The sequence below is a fragment of the Petaurus breviceps genome, unplaced genomic scaffold (genome assembly GCF_028583685.1).
Source record: "Petaurus breviceps papuanus isolate PSGF00001 unplaced genomic scaffold, PetGlider_PUasm1.0 185, whole genome shotgun sequence".
Classification (NCBI taxonomy): Eukaryota; Metazoa; Chordata; class Mammalia; order Diprotodontia; family Petauridae; genus Petaurus; species Petaurus breviceps.
The window spans coordinates 26,994,168-27,008,674 of NW_027185797.1; the positions used below are offsets into that span (position 1 = coordinate 26,994,168).

The 14,507-nt window shown below is 43.7% G+C and overlaps 1 protein-coding gene across 9 annotated transcripts in view; it reads right to left on the reverse strand.

The window, feature by feature from the left end:
- CREB5 (cAMP responsive element binding protein 5) overlaps positions 1-14,507 on the reverse strand; it is a 508,305-nt gene that overhangs the window by 130,065 nt on the left and 363,733 nt on the right. For all 9 annotated transcript variants that reach the window (XM_069088643.1, XM_069088638.1, XM_069088640.1 and 6 more), the window contains one exon: positions 3,853-3,979. In XM_069088643.1, the coding sequence (XP_068944744.1) occupies positions 3,853-3,979 (127 nt within the window). The remainder of the gene's footprint in view (positions 1-3,852; positions 3,980-14,507) is intronic.

The window sequence follows — 14,507 nt, forward strand, 5'->3', positions numbered from 1 at the left end:
ATGGTGGGGGGGGTGACGGTGGGGATGGGGGGGATGGGCGTGGTGGGGGGGATGGTGACGGTGGGGGGATGGGGATGGTGGGGATGGTGGTGGTATTATTATTGTTGTTGTTATTCCTGATTGACAGGCTCATAGACTTATGGCTCAAAGAGACCCAGAGGTCACCGAGTCCAAATGCTTCATTTTACAGAGGAGAATCCTGGGGCCCAGAGAGGGGACGCACCTTGCCTAAAGTCACACAGGGATCAGAACCAGGATTCCCACTCGGGTCTTTTGAGCCTAAAGTCAGTATTCTTCCCACTATGTCACATTGACCTTGCATCCCAGACCCTAGGACAGCGCCTAGTACATAGTAGGCACTTCATAAATCTTTGTTGATTAAGTGACTGACCAGTACTCACTAGGTGCTTAATAAAGACTCATTGATTGACTAATATTTATTTTTTTAATTTTGAGTTTCAAATTCTCTCTCTCTCCCCTACCTACTGAAAATGATTCCTTTCAAATGGAAGACTGAGGGGCGGCTAGGTGGCACAGTGAATAGAGAACTGGCCCCAGAGTCAGGAGGTCCTGAGTTCAAATCTAGCCTCAGACACTTAACACTTGCTAGCCTTGTGACCTTGGGCAAGTCACTTAACCCCAATTTCCCTGCCCTCCCCCCTGAGAAAAAATTAAAAACAAAACAGATGGAGGACTGAAATGGTTCATTTTGACTTCAGCATCTCCTTGGGAGCACGGATGCATTGCCTACATGCCACGATCTGGAGTGCTGAGGTAACAAGAGCCTTCTGGTCTACCTCATATTCTACTGAGCAGAGAATGCCCCTACCATCCATCAAAGAATCTGAAGGAGGCTCCAAATACCCAATACTAACGTGGGGCTTGGTGAGAGAGCCTCTTTCTCTACCTGTGTGCCAAGGCCCTTAGATCCTGTAGGGTCCCACGGCGTTGGCTACGAGTACAGGTCTACATTTTGGTATAAATAGGCCAAAGGGCTGATTCACGACTCTGCCCCAAAACACCTGGAGGGATGGTCAACAGCAAGTGGGCTCCACCGTCCCTGTTGGCATCTTGGCTCCCCATCAGAATGTTCGCTCCATGAGGACAGGGGTCACATTTTCCACCTCTCTTTCTGTCCCCAGTGCCTAGCACATATTAAGCATTTAATAATGACTGGTTAACTTCAGGTGCTACTGAGCCAGAAAAGCTCTGAGCTTTAGTGATAGACTATCGGTCCTAAAAATAACAGCCCAGCCACATCTGCAGAATCTCCTTTGCTCAGTGCCAGGAGGTTGCTCAGCAGGTAGTCAAACTTGAAGGGCACGTTGATATATGAAGAACCATCCACACCAAGTGATGGGGTATGGAGACTGGCTTCAGCACAGGGGACGCCCCCAGCAGAGAAATCATGTATCATTAAAAGTACTAATAGGTGTACAAAAATATATTTACAGCATCTCTTTTTGTCGTGGCTAAGAACAGGAAATCAAAGGGATGCTCATCGGTTGGGGAATGGCCAAACAAACTATGGTATAGGATTGTAATGGAATACTATTGTTCTATAAGAAATGACAAGCAGGATGATTTCAGAAAAACTTGGAAAGACTTACATGAACTGATGCAGAGTGAGGTGAGCAGAACCAGGAAAACGAAGGCATTCTGTCCACCTCCAGAAAAACAGCTGACATTGCTTGAACACAGCCTGAAGCACGCTATTTTTCACTTTCTTCCTCTCATTTTTTTCTTTTATTCTAGTCTTCTTGTGCAAAATTACTAACATGGAAATGTTTTATATAATTGCACATGTATAACCTCTATCTTAGTGCTTAACATCTCAGGAAAGGAGGAGGGGAGAGAGGGAGAGATAGAATTTGGAACTCAAAACTTTAAATAAAAACATAAAATACCAGTGGGGTTCTTTTGGGATACCTTTGATCCTTTAATCTATTCAGCCTAAGACAGGAAGCTGGCAGGACCTGAGAGCTCACCTAATCCAATCTCTGAATTTTTCAGATGAGGACACTGAGGCCTAGAGAAATTAAGGGATATGCCCAGGCTCACACAGCTAGGATCAGAGGCATGGTTTGAATCTAGGTCCTCCTGATTCCAAGTACATCATAATGCCCTCTCTTGTTCATAGAAGAGAAATGAGAGTAGGGCTCAGGGACTTCTGGGGGTGGGGTGTCAGACCATCAGATCAGGGTGATGAGCTCGGCTGGCAGCCTGGAACGGCTCTTTCAGACTTGGTGTCTCCATGCTCCTCTCTCTACCTTCCGTATCTGCTGGCTAACAACTTCTCAGTGGCAGCCAGTGGATGTTGGCACTGAGGCCTGGCAGGGCTGTGGCAGATTGTAACATAGTGGGAGGTAGCATGGTACAGTGGGCAAAGCATTGTTGTCTGGAGTCAGGCATCAGGAATCCAAGTCCCAGCCCAGCTGTTTATGGTCTGTGTGAACGCAGTTTCCATATTTATACAAAAGTACCTACTCTGTACCAGGCTCTGTGCTGAGCACTGGGGATATAAAAAAAAAAAGCAGAAGCCAGTCTCTGTCCTCAGGAAGCTTACAGTCGGGGGGGGGGGCAAAGAGAAAACAGGCAAACAAATATCTACAAAGCAGGATAACTCAGAGATAATGAAAAGAGGGAAAGCTGAAGAAGGAAAAAGGGTCAGGAAGACTTCTTGTCGAGGGTGGGGTTCTAGGTGGGATTAAAGCCAGGGAGGTCAGTAGTCCCAGTGAAGGATGTAGGGTCGGCCAGCGAAAATGCCAGAGACAAGATGCAGCATCTTGGTTTTGGGAGAGTCAGGAGAACAATGTCACTGGCTCAAAGAGTATGTGTCACATAGTAAGGTATGAGATGATTGTCGAGGTAGGAAGGGGAGAGGCTATGAAGGGCTCTAGATGCCAGAGGTAGACCAGATCTGCAGTCTCTAAACTTTTTTGATCACTTTTCTCTTGGTAGGAAATTTCTCAACAGCACCCGGGCCACTATCACTGTGGATGCCCCAATGCTCGAGTCAGATTGTACTTGTCCTGAGGAGTTGACTTTTAACTTCTAAGAAGGGTTGGCAATTTCTGGGCAGGGATGGGTGGAGTAGGGGAAATGGTGGGCTGTAACAAGTGAAGGGTAGATGTGGTTACACGAAAGAACAGCCCTGTGATTGGTTATTATGGGAAGGCTGGGATATGACCCAACTTCCCACCCTCGAGTTAACCCATTTTGGGCAATTAATCCATTTTGACAGATAGAGGGCTTGAGGCACAGGGAAGCAGGGTATTCCAAGCAACAGGGATTCTGCAATGAAGTGAGGATGAGGGCAGACACCCTGGGCGTGCAGCCCAGTGCTTTGCTCCAAAACTCAAAAGTCTCCTGTTTTCTGACCATTTCGGAGAGGCATTTTGGTATCATGGAAAGAGTGATGGAATTGGAGTCAGAATAGATTGGGTTCAGATTCCACCATTTGAAGTTTATTAGTTGTGTCAAGTCATTTCACCTCTAACCCAATCTGGGCAACTGTCTCAGACTGAGCTACTAAATTATGGTGTTGTGGTGGGCAAGGTGGAGGGAGATCCCATGGCAGATCCTTGATATTGGAGAACAGTTCTTAGTTTTTTGGGGGCTGGGCTTGGACAGTCAGTCTGGTGAAGCCTAGGGACCCCTTCTCAGAATCGTGTATTTAGACGCATAAAATAAAATACACAGAATTACAAGGCAACCCAATGATATAGAAATACAGTTATTAAAATAATCACACCAAGTTCATGGACCTCAGATTAAGATATAAGGGACATCTGTGAAAGGAACAGGACAGGCAAGAAAGAGGAGAAACAGCTATGAAACAGAAAGCCTTACCGGCATCAGGACTGCTGAAGAGCCAGGCATGGTAGGGTTTGGCAGGGTCCCAGGCATAGAGGCTGGCATGGGCTGTCTCTGTCTATTGTGAAGGTGCAGTAGTGACGATAGAGAGCCTGGGACAGGCCTAGGAAAGAAGGAAGGAGAAGTTGTCATCATTCTCAGCCCAGAGTACACCAGTATTGGGAATCCCATGCCCACAAGATCCAATTCACCAATGCAGTATGCATGTCAATGAGAATCTTGTTGGAAAATAATAAATCATATTTTCCATCAATCAATTAGTCAGTAAACACTTATTGTATGCCTGCTATGTACCAGGCACTGAGCTAAACATTGGGGACACAAAAAGAAGCTAAAGACAGTCCTTGCCCTTGAGGAGCTTACCATCTGATGCTGGAGATGGAATGCAAACAAATGCATATAAAGCAAGCTATATGCAGGACCAGCAGGATACATATTCACTATAATAGCCTGCATTGATATACTACTTTAAGGCTTGAAAAACACTCAATAGGCATTATCTCATTCAAACCCAAGTAAAACTCTACGATCAAGTTTGTTGTTTGTTGTTTGTTTTTAATCTCTAAGGAAGCATTAGGACACTGGGCATGGAGTCAAGAACTGGGTTCAAATCCAGAAAAGATGTGAGTTCAAAACCTCTGTCACAAAAATGCTAGAGAAGATGTGGAAAAACTGGGACACTAATGTATTGTTGGAGTTGTGAACTGATGGAAAAATTTGGAACTACAGCCCAAGGGCTGTAAAGCTGTGTGTACCCTTTGACCCAGCAATACCATGACTAAGTTTGTATCCCAAAGAGATTTTTTAAAAAGGGGGAAAGGACCTATGGTATCAAAAACATTTCTAGAAGCTGTTTTTCGTGGTAGCAAAGAATTGGAAATAGAGAGGATGCCCATCAATTGGGAGAATGCATGAATATGTGGCAGTATATGATTGTGATGGAATACTATTGTGCTATGATGTGATGAGCAGGATGGCTTTAGAAAACTGGGAAGATTTACATGAACTGATACAAAGGGAAATGGACAGAACCACCAGTAACAGCCATGTTGTATGATGAAGAATTGTGAATGACTTGGCTATTCTCAGCAATACAACGATCCAGGACAATTCCCAAGGACTTGTGATGAAACATGTTGTCTGCATCCAGAGAGAGAACTGATAAACTCTGAGTGAAGACTGAATACCACTTCTTTTTTACTTTCTTTGTGTGTGTGTGTGTGTGTGTGATGTGGCTAAGATGGAAATATTCACAGATATAATCAATATCAAACTGCTTGCCTTGCAAGGGGTGGGGAAGGGGCAGAAAGAGGAAGGAGGGAGAGAATTTAGAACTTAATTTTTTTAAATGAATGTTATTTTTTACATGTAATTGGGAAATATTTAGCTAAATAAAAATATATTTAAATGTTAAAAAAAAAGCCAAACCTCTGTCAATGACTACATGTGTGAACTTGGCCAAGACACTTCAGATTGTCAGAACATAGATTTAGAATGTGAAGGAAAGTCAGAGGTCATCTAGTTCAACTCTTCATTTTACAGATGAGGAAACTGAGACCCAAGGAGAGAAATGACTTGTCCAGGCCTGAAGAATTAATAACTAGCAGAGCTGGGATTTGAATCCAGACCCTTGGACTCCAAAGCCAGCCCCATTTTACCTACCATGTTGCCTTCAACTTTATCTTTCTCCTCCACCTTTCCTCACCTGTAAAATCAGAGGGTTGGACAAGAGGGTCCCTAAGGCCCTTCCCGCTGTAAATCTTTTTTTTCTAGGGACTTAGGCTGGAATACATGTGTATTCATGTGTGTCCTCCCCCCCATCATCTTTTTTCAAGTCTAGAGATAACTTGTGTCCTGCCCTCCAGCACAGGGCCTCTACTGGGGGCCTGGTCTCATTGAAGGCAGCCCCATATCCTTACTCCCTGCTAGGCCATAACAGAAATCTGCTAGAGTTTCTTGCTTGGGATGAGAAAACAAATAGAAAGCCTCTGGTCCCAGTTTCCTCCAAATAAAGAACCAAGGGCAGCTTAACCCTCTGTCACTCAGGCTTTCAGGAGACTCGAGATTCCAGGCCCCCAATTAGAAATCATCCATTTCATAACAACTGAAGGTGTTAGGCTGCTTGACAGAAATGCTCTGATTTGGGGTCTGACCTTCAGCACTTGTGCAAGCCACCCTGTGGGGAGCCCCAAGAATGAGCTTTGCCGTAGCATAGAAAGAAGAAAAAGAAACCTTAAATGGATTTAATGAGTCAGGGAACATGGGACTAAGGGAAAAGGGAATTGTTTGTGTTTATTAAAAATGGCAAATAAGTGCACTCCCTTTTGTGGCCCTCCCCCTCGGTGTGTCTCAGCTCTGGGGATCTGTGTAAAGATTTTTTTAAAAATGAAAAAACATCTCACGACATTCCAGGTGGCTCGTCTGTGATAACTTTTCGCTGAATTTTGCCCTTAGAAACATAAAGTTTCATTTACTACTGGCTTCCTTGCTGTTTTGTGACACTATCTCCAATTACAGGCACTTTGCTGGTTGCCCCCCATTCCCAGAATGCTCCTTCTCCAAACCTCTATCTCCTGCCTTCCCCAGCTTCCTTCAAGTCTCAGATAAAATCCCACCTCCTACAAATATCTTTTCCTGATCCCCCTTAAGGCTAGTGTCTTTCCTCTGCTGATTATTTTTAATATATCCTAGATATATATTCTTTATACATAGGTGTTTGCATGTTGTCTCCCCCATAAGACCATAAGTCCCTTGAGAGCAGAAACAAGATATGGAGAGCACAAAGATTAACTGTTAGGAGAATTATCTGTGAAGGTGGATTACATTATAATGTAGCTTAAAAAATCCAGGGATCAGAAATAGCTAGAACTGTTAAATCATGGTCATTTGTTCAGTAGGACGGACAAATTCTCCTTGAGGCTTGTTTTTGTATCCTCAGCACAGTGCCTGGCACCTAGGAGGCTGCCTGTTGGATTGGACTGAATTATTGGGAAGACGTGGGGAGGCCAAGATGGGCCACAATCTGTCTTTAGCTTATTGGTTTGTAATCTACATGATCTCTCTGTGACCACAGGAAAAAAAGTTCACTTTTCTAAACCAATAAGCTAAAGACAGATTGAGATCTGCTTTTGTGGAGGAAGAGCCCATGTCTGGAAGTCCTCGAAAGAAGGATCACCTCGTCCAAGCCCTTCCTTTTAATAACAGAGGAAACTCAAGTCCAAGAAGAAGATGTTTAATCCAAGATCTAACCCAAAAGTAAAGCCCTGTCTTCTGATTCAGAATCAAGCACTCTTTCCCCTCGTACAATGTACTCTTTCTTTAATTATTCTAAACATCTTTTAATATATTCCAAGTGTCTCAGGGATCAGTTGAGAGAGAGCTGCAAGGCACCTTCATTAAGTCCAGCCCCTTAATTTTACAGATTGGAAAACCAAGGCGCAGAAAGACAAAGCATCTTGGGTCACTGGGATTGAACTCTGGGTCCTTTGACTTCAGTCTGCGTTCTTTGCCCCAGACTGAGCTGGGACATCGACAAGCATCACAGAGAATGATAAAAGCTGGTCCAGGTGAGTGTGAGGGAGTGGGGTTCCTTGTTTCTTTGGATTTAGATAGCCCCATACTTAGTACTCCAAATGACTGAATTTCAGTCAGGGATGTGGCTTGTGCAGTTAAAAATATAAGCAGAGTATTTAAACTATCACTTTCTGCTACAAAGTTAATTTTTGATGTTATGAAACACCAGAGTATCTTCTTGAAACATAGTTGAATTTGGAATCTGAAAGGCCTGGGTTCAAGTCTTGCCTTTGACACACAATAAATAGATCTGTGACCCTGGACAAGCCACTCCTTTTCAGTGGCCCAGGCAACTCTCTGAGACTAAGTTACAAGGAGTTCCCACACTGATAAAATTATAGGGCCTCCCTCCCCCCACAAAAATTAGATTATAAGTGGAGAATTGAGGCAATTATCAGGATAAATCAGCCCATAAAACACTTTGGCCTGAAATATCCAGATAATTGAGGCCAAAGCGGTTTGGGGTCAGAATTATTGGGGTAATTGCTTTAATTCTCCACTTCCCTCTGTATATATGCAGACATCACCATAATTGTTATGATAATATATTGCACTCATATGATGGTTTAAACCTTTCAGGTCAACAGAGAGCCGGGTGGAGGATACGATTTCCCTCATTATTCAGACGTGGAAATTGAAACTCTAAGACTGTGTCTTTGTGTCCCACAAGGCAGTGAATGACAGAGCCCAGAACCAGCCTCAGACTCCAGCATGCTTTCTCCACACCTGAATGTGGAGCACGAGGGATCCTTGGTCTTAAGTTCAGTGAAAAGAAACTTTTCACAGTATACCCCATGTCTTCTCATCCTTTGTCCCTAACAGTCTGGGGAAGCCCAAGAACCCCGCTTAGAAGGACAGTTTTAAATGCATAAAATAAAAGACATCAGACTACCAAGGAAACCAATTATATTGAAATCATTATCAAAATACTAAATAAAAAAGTTAATGGACCCCAGATTAAGAAGCCCTGGTTTATTCCCATCTTTATTCCCATGATTTTTTTTCAGAGCAATTTATAGAGAAATGCTAGGATGTCTCAGTGTAACTAAGATAAGAGATCATGAATCGATTTCAAATTACATTCCTCCTCTTCCCCTCCCTTTTAAAAAACTTTATAAATCATGCAGAGTGAAGGCTCTGAAAGTAAGACTGTGGAATCATAGCAGTTGTGAAAACAAAGAACCAAAGGTCCTTCCTTCCTTCTTTTCTTTCTTTTTTCTTTCCTTTCTTCCTTCCTTTTTCTTTCCCCCTCACCTCTTTCTACCTGCCTCCTCTCTCTTTTCTTCTTTCCTTTCCTTTTAACTCTACTCCTTCCTTCTCTCCTTCCCCCTCTTCCCTTTGCCTCCTCCCACTTTCCTTTCCCCTTCTATCCCATTCCTTCTCTGTCCTTTTACTCTTCTCCTTCCTCTCTTCCCCTCCCCCTTTCCCTTTCTTTCTATCCCTCTTCCTCATTCTTCTTATCTCTTTCATATTTTTCCTTCTCTGCTCTTTCTTCCTCCTCTTCTTTTCCTTCTTTTTCTTTCTCCTCTTTTCTGTCTCTTTCTTTCCTTCTCTCTTCTTTCACTTTCTTTCTCCTCTTTCTCTTTCTTTCTGTGTCCACCCTCTCCTTTTCCTCTGTCCCTTCTGTTTCTCTTTCCTTCTCTTTCTCCTTTTGTCTCTCCTTTTTCTGTTTCTCTTTCCTTCTCTCTCTTTCCATTTTCTCTGTCCCCCACCCCTCCCTTCATCCCTCTTTCTCTCCCTCTCTCTAGTGTGGGCTTGTCACCAACCATGAGCTAATAATTCCAGACTTTGAGCAAGCTGATCCTCTCTTTTTAATAACCATGTGCCTTTAGGCAAAGTGTTTCTGCTCACTATTGTTGGGGCACGGAACAAGGTAAGGTGTGTGAGCTCAGAGTGGATTCTTCAATGACTGTAAGGGCTCCTGTTATACTGAGAGTTTCCCAAATGGACACATTATTCCTCTTTATACACTTGGATAAACATACTGCTTGGGGCTGAGATCCACGTATGCTTTTCTTTCAATTAAAGCGTCAAAGATGATAGACTATTTTCACCATCTTCAGCAGAAGGCATGGAATGACAGCAGAGCTTCTCGTGTCCCTGCCCCCTCATCTGCTCCCCACCAAGGTGGGAGTGCCTGCTTGTTCCTTGATGTCTGACGGGATGGGCTAACTCTAAAGCCCCAGATGGAGACCTCCAGGGGACCTCAGAGCCCCTCCAGTTCAATCCCCTCCCTTTACAGATGAGGACTTGAGGTCCAGGTTCTTTGGCTTGCTCGACCTCACAGAGCTGCTGGAATAATGCTTTGGTGTGACACGTCTGGTCAGGTTTCAGAGGTGGTTTTGTGTAATGGAAAGAACACTGAGTTTGAGGTCGGAAGACCTGAGTTCTAATTTGGCTCTGTCACTAGCTGTATATTCTTGGGTGAGTTACTTCCTTTGGTTTCTCTCAGTTTCCTCATCTCTGAAATGAAGGGGTTGGACTGAATGAGCTCTGGGGTCCCTTCAAGCTCTAAATGATAGGATCGCTCTTCTATGCCTTAAAGATTTCTCACTCCCAAGTCCCCAAGGGATGTGTAAGTCGTAAGAGTGAGCATCAAACTGACTACCATGCCTTCGGTAAAACCCCACAGGCATGTGGTCAGCATGGGAAAAACAATAAACAATAAAACTAATTAAGCCAACCAGAAAGCAGGGAGAGCAATGCCAGAATCAAGAGTGAGCCATAAACATTTCAGAAATCTTGGCAAATCAGGAGACAAGAGGAATCTAGCAGGGAGGCGGCCCAGCTTAGTATAAAGGGGGCCAGGGTAGAAGTCAACAGACTGGGCTGCTCATGGCAATTCGCCCCATCTGGGACTCAGTTTCCTTATCTGTAAAGTTGAGGGGTAAGAAAAGACATTGAAAGTGCCATGACTTAGAATTCTTATTTTTCAGTGAGGGCTCGATTTAGAACCAAATGAAAGGGACAAAAATTAAGAAGAAGAGACATGAACTAAATCAATAAAATAGATATTTTCAGTGGGCTGGAACCCATAAAAGTCAATCTAAATAAGCCACCACCCTTAGGAGGAGGTAATACTGGTAAACAGAATTTTCCTAAATAATGGCATAATCACAAATACTATTAATAGAATTTTATAAAGCATTGGCAACCATATCAGTTCAACAAGCATTTGCTGGGTGATATTTGGGTTAAAAAAATCAGATTTGCATCCCACCTCTGCATGACCTTGGGCAAGTTACTCTCTGGGCTTCAGTGGTCTTATCTGGAAAACTGCTGGCGTGAGACTAAATGATCTTTAGTGGCTAGTTCAGCTCTTAAATATGTCCAGCCTTCCTTCAAGGCTCAGCTCAAATCCCACCTTCTGCGCTCTGACTTTTGCTGTCTCTCCAGCAGCTGGCGCCTCTAGGATGGTCCCCCATCTACAATGAAACTATGTATCAGATTGTGCGTTTCCTGAGGGCAGGGACTGTCTTTCGCCTTTCCTTGTATCTACAGGCTTCATCATAGTGCCTGGCACACAGCACATGGTGGGTGTTTAATAAATCCTTGTCGATTGATGTACTTATATATGCCAGACCCTGTGAACACCAAGACAAAAAAGGCTCTGCTCTAAAGGACCTGCCATTTTACAGCTTATATTTAGACAACATATACACTGACAAATAAATACAAAAATAAGTTTAAAGGAATTGTGTGTGTGAAAGAGACAAAGAGAAAGAAGACACATGGAGAGAAACGCACACAGGGAGACAGAGAGTGGATGGGGGGCACTAACCACTCAAGAATGAGAAACAGCTCAGGGAAGCTGCAACTGAAGGCACCAAGGGGTCCTTCCAAGAGGAAGAGCTCAGAGGAGACACCATTCCAAGCAAGGGACACAGTCCATGCAAAAGCATGGGGAGGAGTGTGCAGAAGGAAGGGTTTGGGTCTGTGTATGTTCTGAGTACACATCTATGAAAAGAGACAAGACTTCATTTGGATGTTCTTAGGAGAAGAATTATAGCCTGACTTGCCAAACGAGTTTCTGTCAGGGGCCGGGGAAGGGGAGTCTAAGCCCCTAAATCTTCAGAGGAAGGAATAAGCAACAAGAGAGAACAACTTTCCCTTTTCCCTTCCCCCAGGAGGGGACTTTTAAAAATTCTACTTCTCCTGAAAAGGAAATGACTGTCAGAGATCTTGGGTGCAACATGAGCTTAGGGGGTGGGGGACTGGTTTTAGCGTCTTCACGAAGCAATAGTATAGTAGGAAGCAACAGAAAATAGTAGAACATTCCCTGTTCCACAATAAGGATGAAACAGCTTAAATTTGGGGGGTTAAAGCTCACCCATTGTTAGGATTACTTCTAGAATCTCAGCCTAAAAATAATCCAGTACAATAATCTAAAAACAACTGAGCCCTGCCAGCTCACTATTGTTTATAATTAGTAATTATAGGAGAGGTAGCATGGCCAAGTGGACAGGGAACCAGCCTTGGAGTCAGGAAGACCAGGTTTAAGCCCTGCTTTTGACCCAGCCTGGCTGTGTGACCCTGGACAAGTCCTTAGCTTCTCGATGCCTCAAGTAACTCTCAGATACAGTCCACATGCAGACTATGTGCCAGTTTGCATAGGTAGAGGGACATTTCATATTGGGAGTTGCCTACACCAAGAGAAACACACAAAGCGTTGACCATTGCCCTCAATACTTACAGGTTGGAGAGCATTTTCCATACGACATCTCACATGAGGCTCTATGATTTGGTAATTGAAGATTTATAGTTTCATAATTAAAGAAACTGAGGCTCGGTATAATTGACTTGTCCAAGGTCAATAGGTAGTGTGCTAACAGTACAAAGAACACTGGGTTTTGATTCAGAATTTCTTGCGTTAGAGTCCTGGTCTGCTCCCCACTCTCTATCCCTCAGTTTAAGCTTTTCATGAACAAAATGTGGGGTTTGATGCTGAAGTCCCTTCCAAGTCCCAATCTAGGTTCCAATGAAGTGTCAAAGGATCTGAACCCAGGCCTTCCTGACTCCAAGGCAAACACTTGATCCGCTGTGAAGTTGCTGAGAAATAGGTCATGTTCAAGTCATGAAGTCCCTGGCTGTTAGTCTTAACTGCATTCATAGCATTATTGTTATTGGTCAGTCTGTACAGAAACTGTCCACCAGTTTCAGTGGTGTCTGAGTCGTTGCGACCCTATTTGGAGTTTTCTTAGCAGAGATGCTGGGGTGGTTTGCCATTCCTTCTTCAACTCATTTTACAGATGAAGAAACTGAGGCAAAAAGGGTAGAGTGACTTATTCAGAGTCACACAGCTAATAAGTATCTGAAGCTGAATTTGAACTCAGGCATTCCTGACTCCAGGGAGAAATGGTGAGCATTGTGCCTGGGGTCAGGCAGGTTGGATGAAAGAAACCCACAATCCTCTATCAAATTTGAGTTGCCTTGAGGTTCAGGGCAAGCAGCTGGGAATGAAGTGCCAGCTGGTTTGATAGCATTTAAGTGTGTGTGTGTGTGTATACATACATGTATAATCTATTGAAGAAGAAAGAAGTCAGACAGAGGAGGAAGAAAAAAAGGAAGAAGGAAAAGAAGGAAAGGAGGAAGAAGGAAAAGGAGATTTGTTCAGACAGCTCTTCATTTCCTTCCAAGACGTTTCTTCTTCTCCTTTCCCTCCCCGCTGTTTTCCGCTTCCTTTCAGCTGTAGTCTTTTCCATTAGAATATAAACTTCGTGAGGGCAGGAACTATCTGCTTGTATTCCCAATCGTTCAGAACAACAGCTTAATAAACGTGTATTGACTGACTTTGGGCAAGCCACTCCCCTTGGCAGTAATTTGCTGCCCACACAGTGCTGTCCTGCCCATCTGCTCCACTCTCCTGAGCTTCATCTTCATACAGGGGTCTATGCCTTAGCGGTCAGTGAAAAGGAGCAAACAGAAAGTTCACGGGGTCACTTCACGTCACAGAGGAGGGTGCCCAGGCTTGGGGTGTTGTGTGTGAGTGTGTGTATATGCACACGCCTGTGAAGTGATTTTCCAAAGTCTCCCAAGGAATAAATATCAGAGGCTAGGTTTGAACCCAGGACTCTAGGGCTCTTTCCATTTTGTCTCCCAAACTAAGGCCGTATTGTTGTGACCAAACGCCCTTCCTAGTTCATCCTGCAGAGGATCAGTGATCAGGGGCACTTTTCATTCAGGGAGGGAATCGGGGCAGTGAGAAATCACTCGTCACAGGACAAAAGGTCAGTCTTGGCCATAACTAACTATGTGGCATGTAACCTTTCAGGAACTCAGCTTCTTTCTCTGTAACATGGAGGGGATCGGGGAGAGAAGACAACCTCTAAGTCTCCTAGCTCAACATCAAGCCTCCATCAGAACCTTGTCAGAAGTGAAGGCTTCCTGGGACTCCATAAGGAAAACCTCTCTTTTTTACATAAGCCCTTCTCTGAATTCCATGGAACAGCATCATGGATCTCTTCATCCATCAATGGGCATTACACAGATATGTGTATGGGCACTACACACATACATAAAGGTTCAAAAGGAGCTTCTTTACTGGATAATGGGCAGAAGTAAATAGCTTTATAAGACTGAACTGGATCTCAAATTTATATGAACAGTCCACTGAGACCCTAGTACAACACAGCACTGTTCTTGGAGAGTTGCGCTGTCCCTCCCCCTCCTGCTCACCCCTAGCCTCAAGTCATCTGTACTCCCTTATCAATGGCATCCTTAAATTCGAGCCCTCTGATGACTGCTGGGCCCATTTGTTTTTACATCAATTCAATTAATTTCCATTTGAAACCTTATTTTAGGCATTTTTTTCCCAAACAGAACTAAAATAATTCAGGAAAGCTCATCTGTCTCCAATCTATGTAATGTTTTAAAAATTGGATGAATGCCCTACAATAATACTATACTTAATAATGCTTAAGGCCCTGGACTGGAGAGTATCAGTTACATTCAAACTGTGGTCAATTAAAACATCCCCTCTCGGGGCTGCATTGATTTATAGATATTGACAAAAGCGTTTTTAGAATCATTATCACCAGGGGTATCAGAAGGGAAACCTA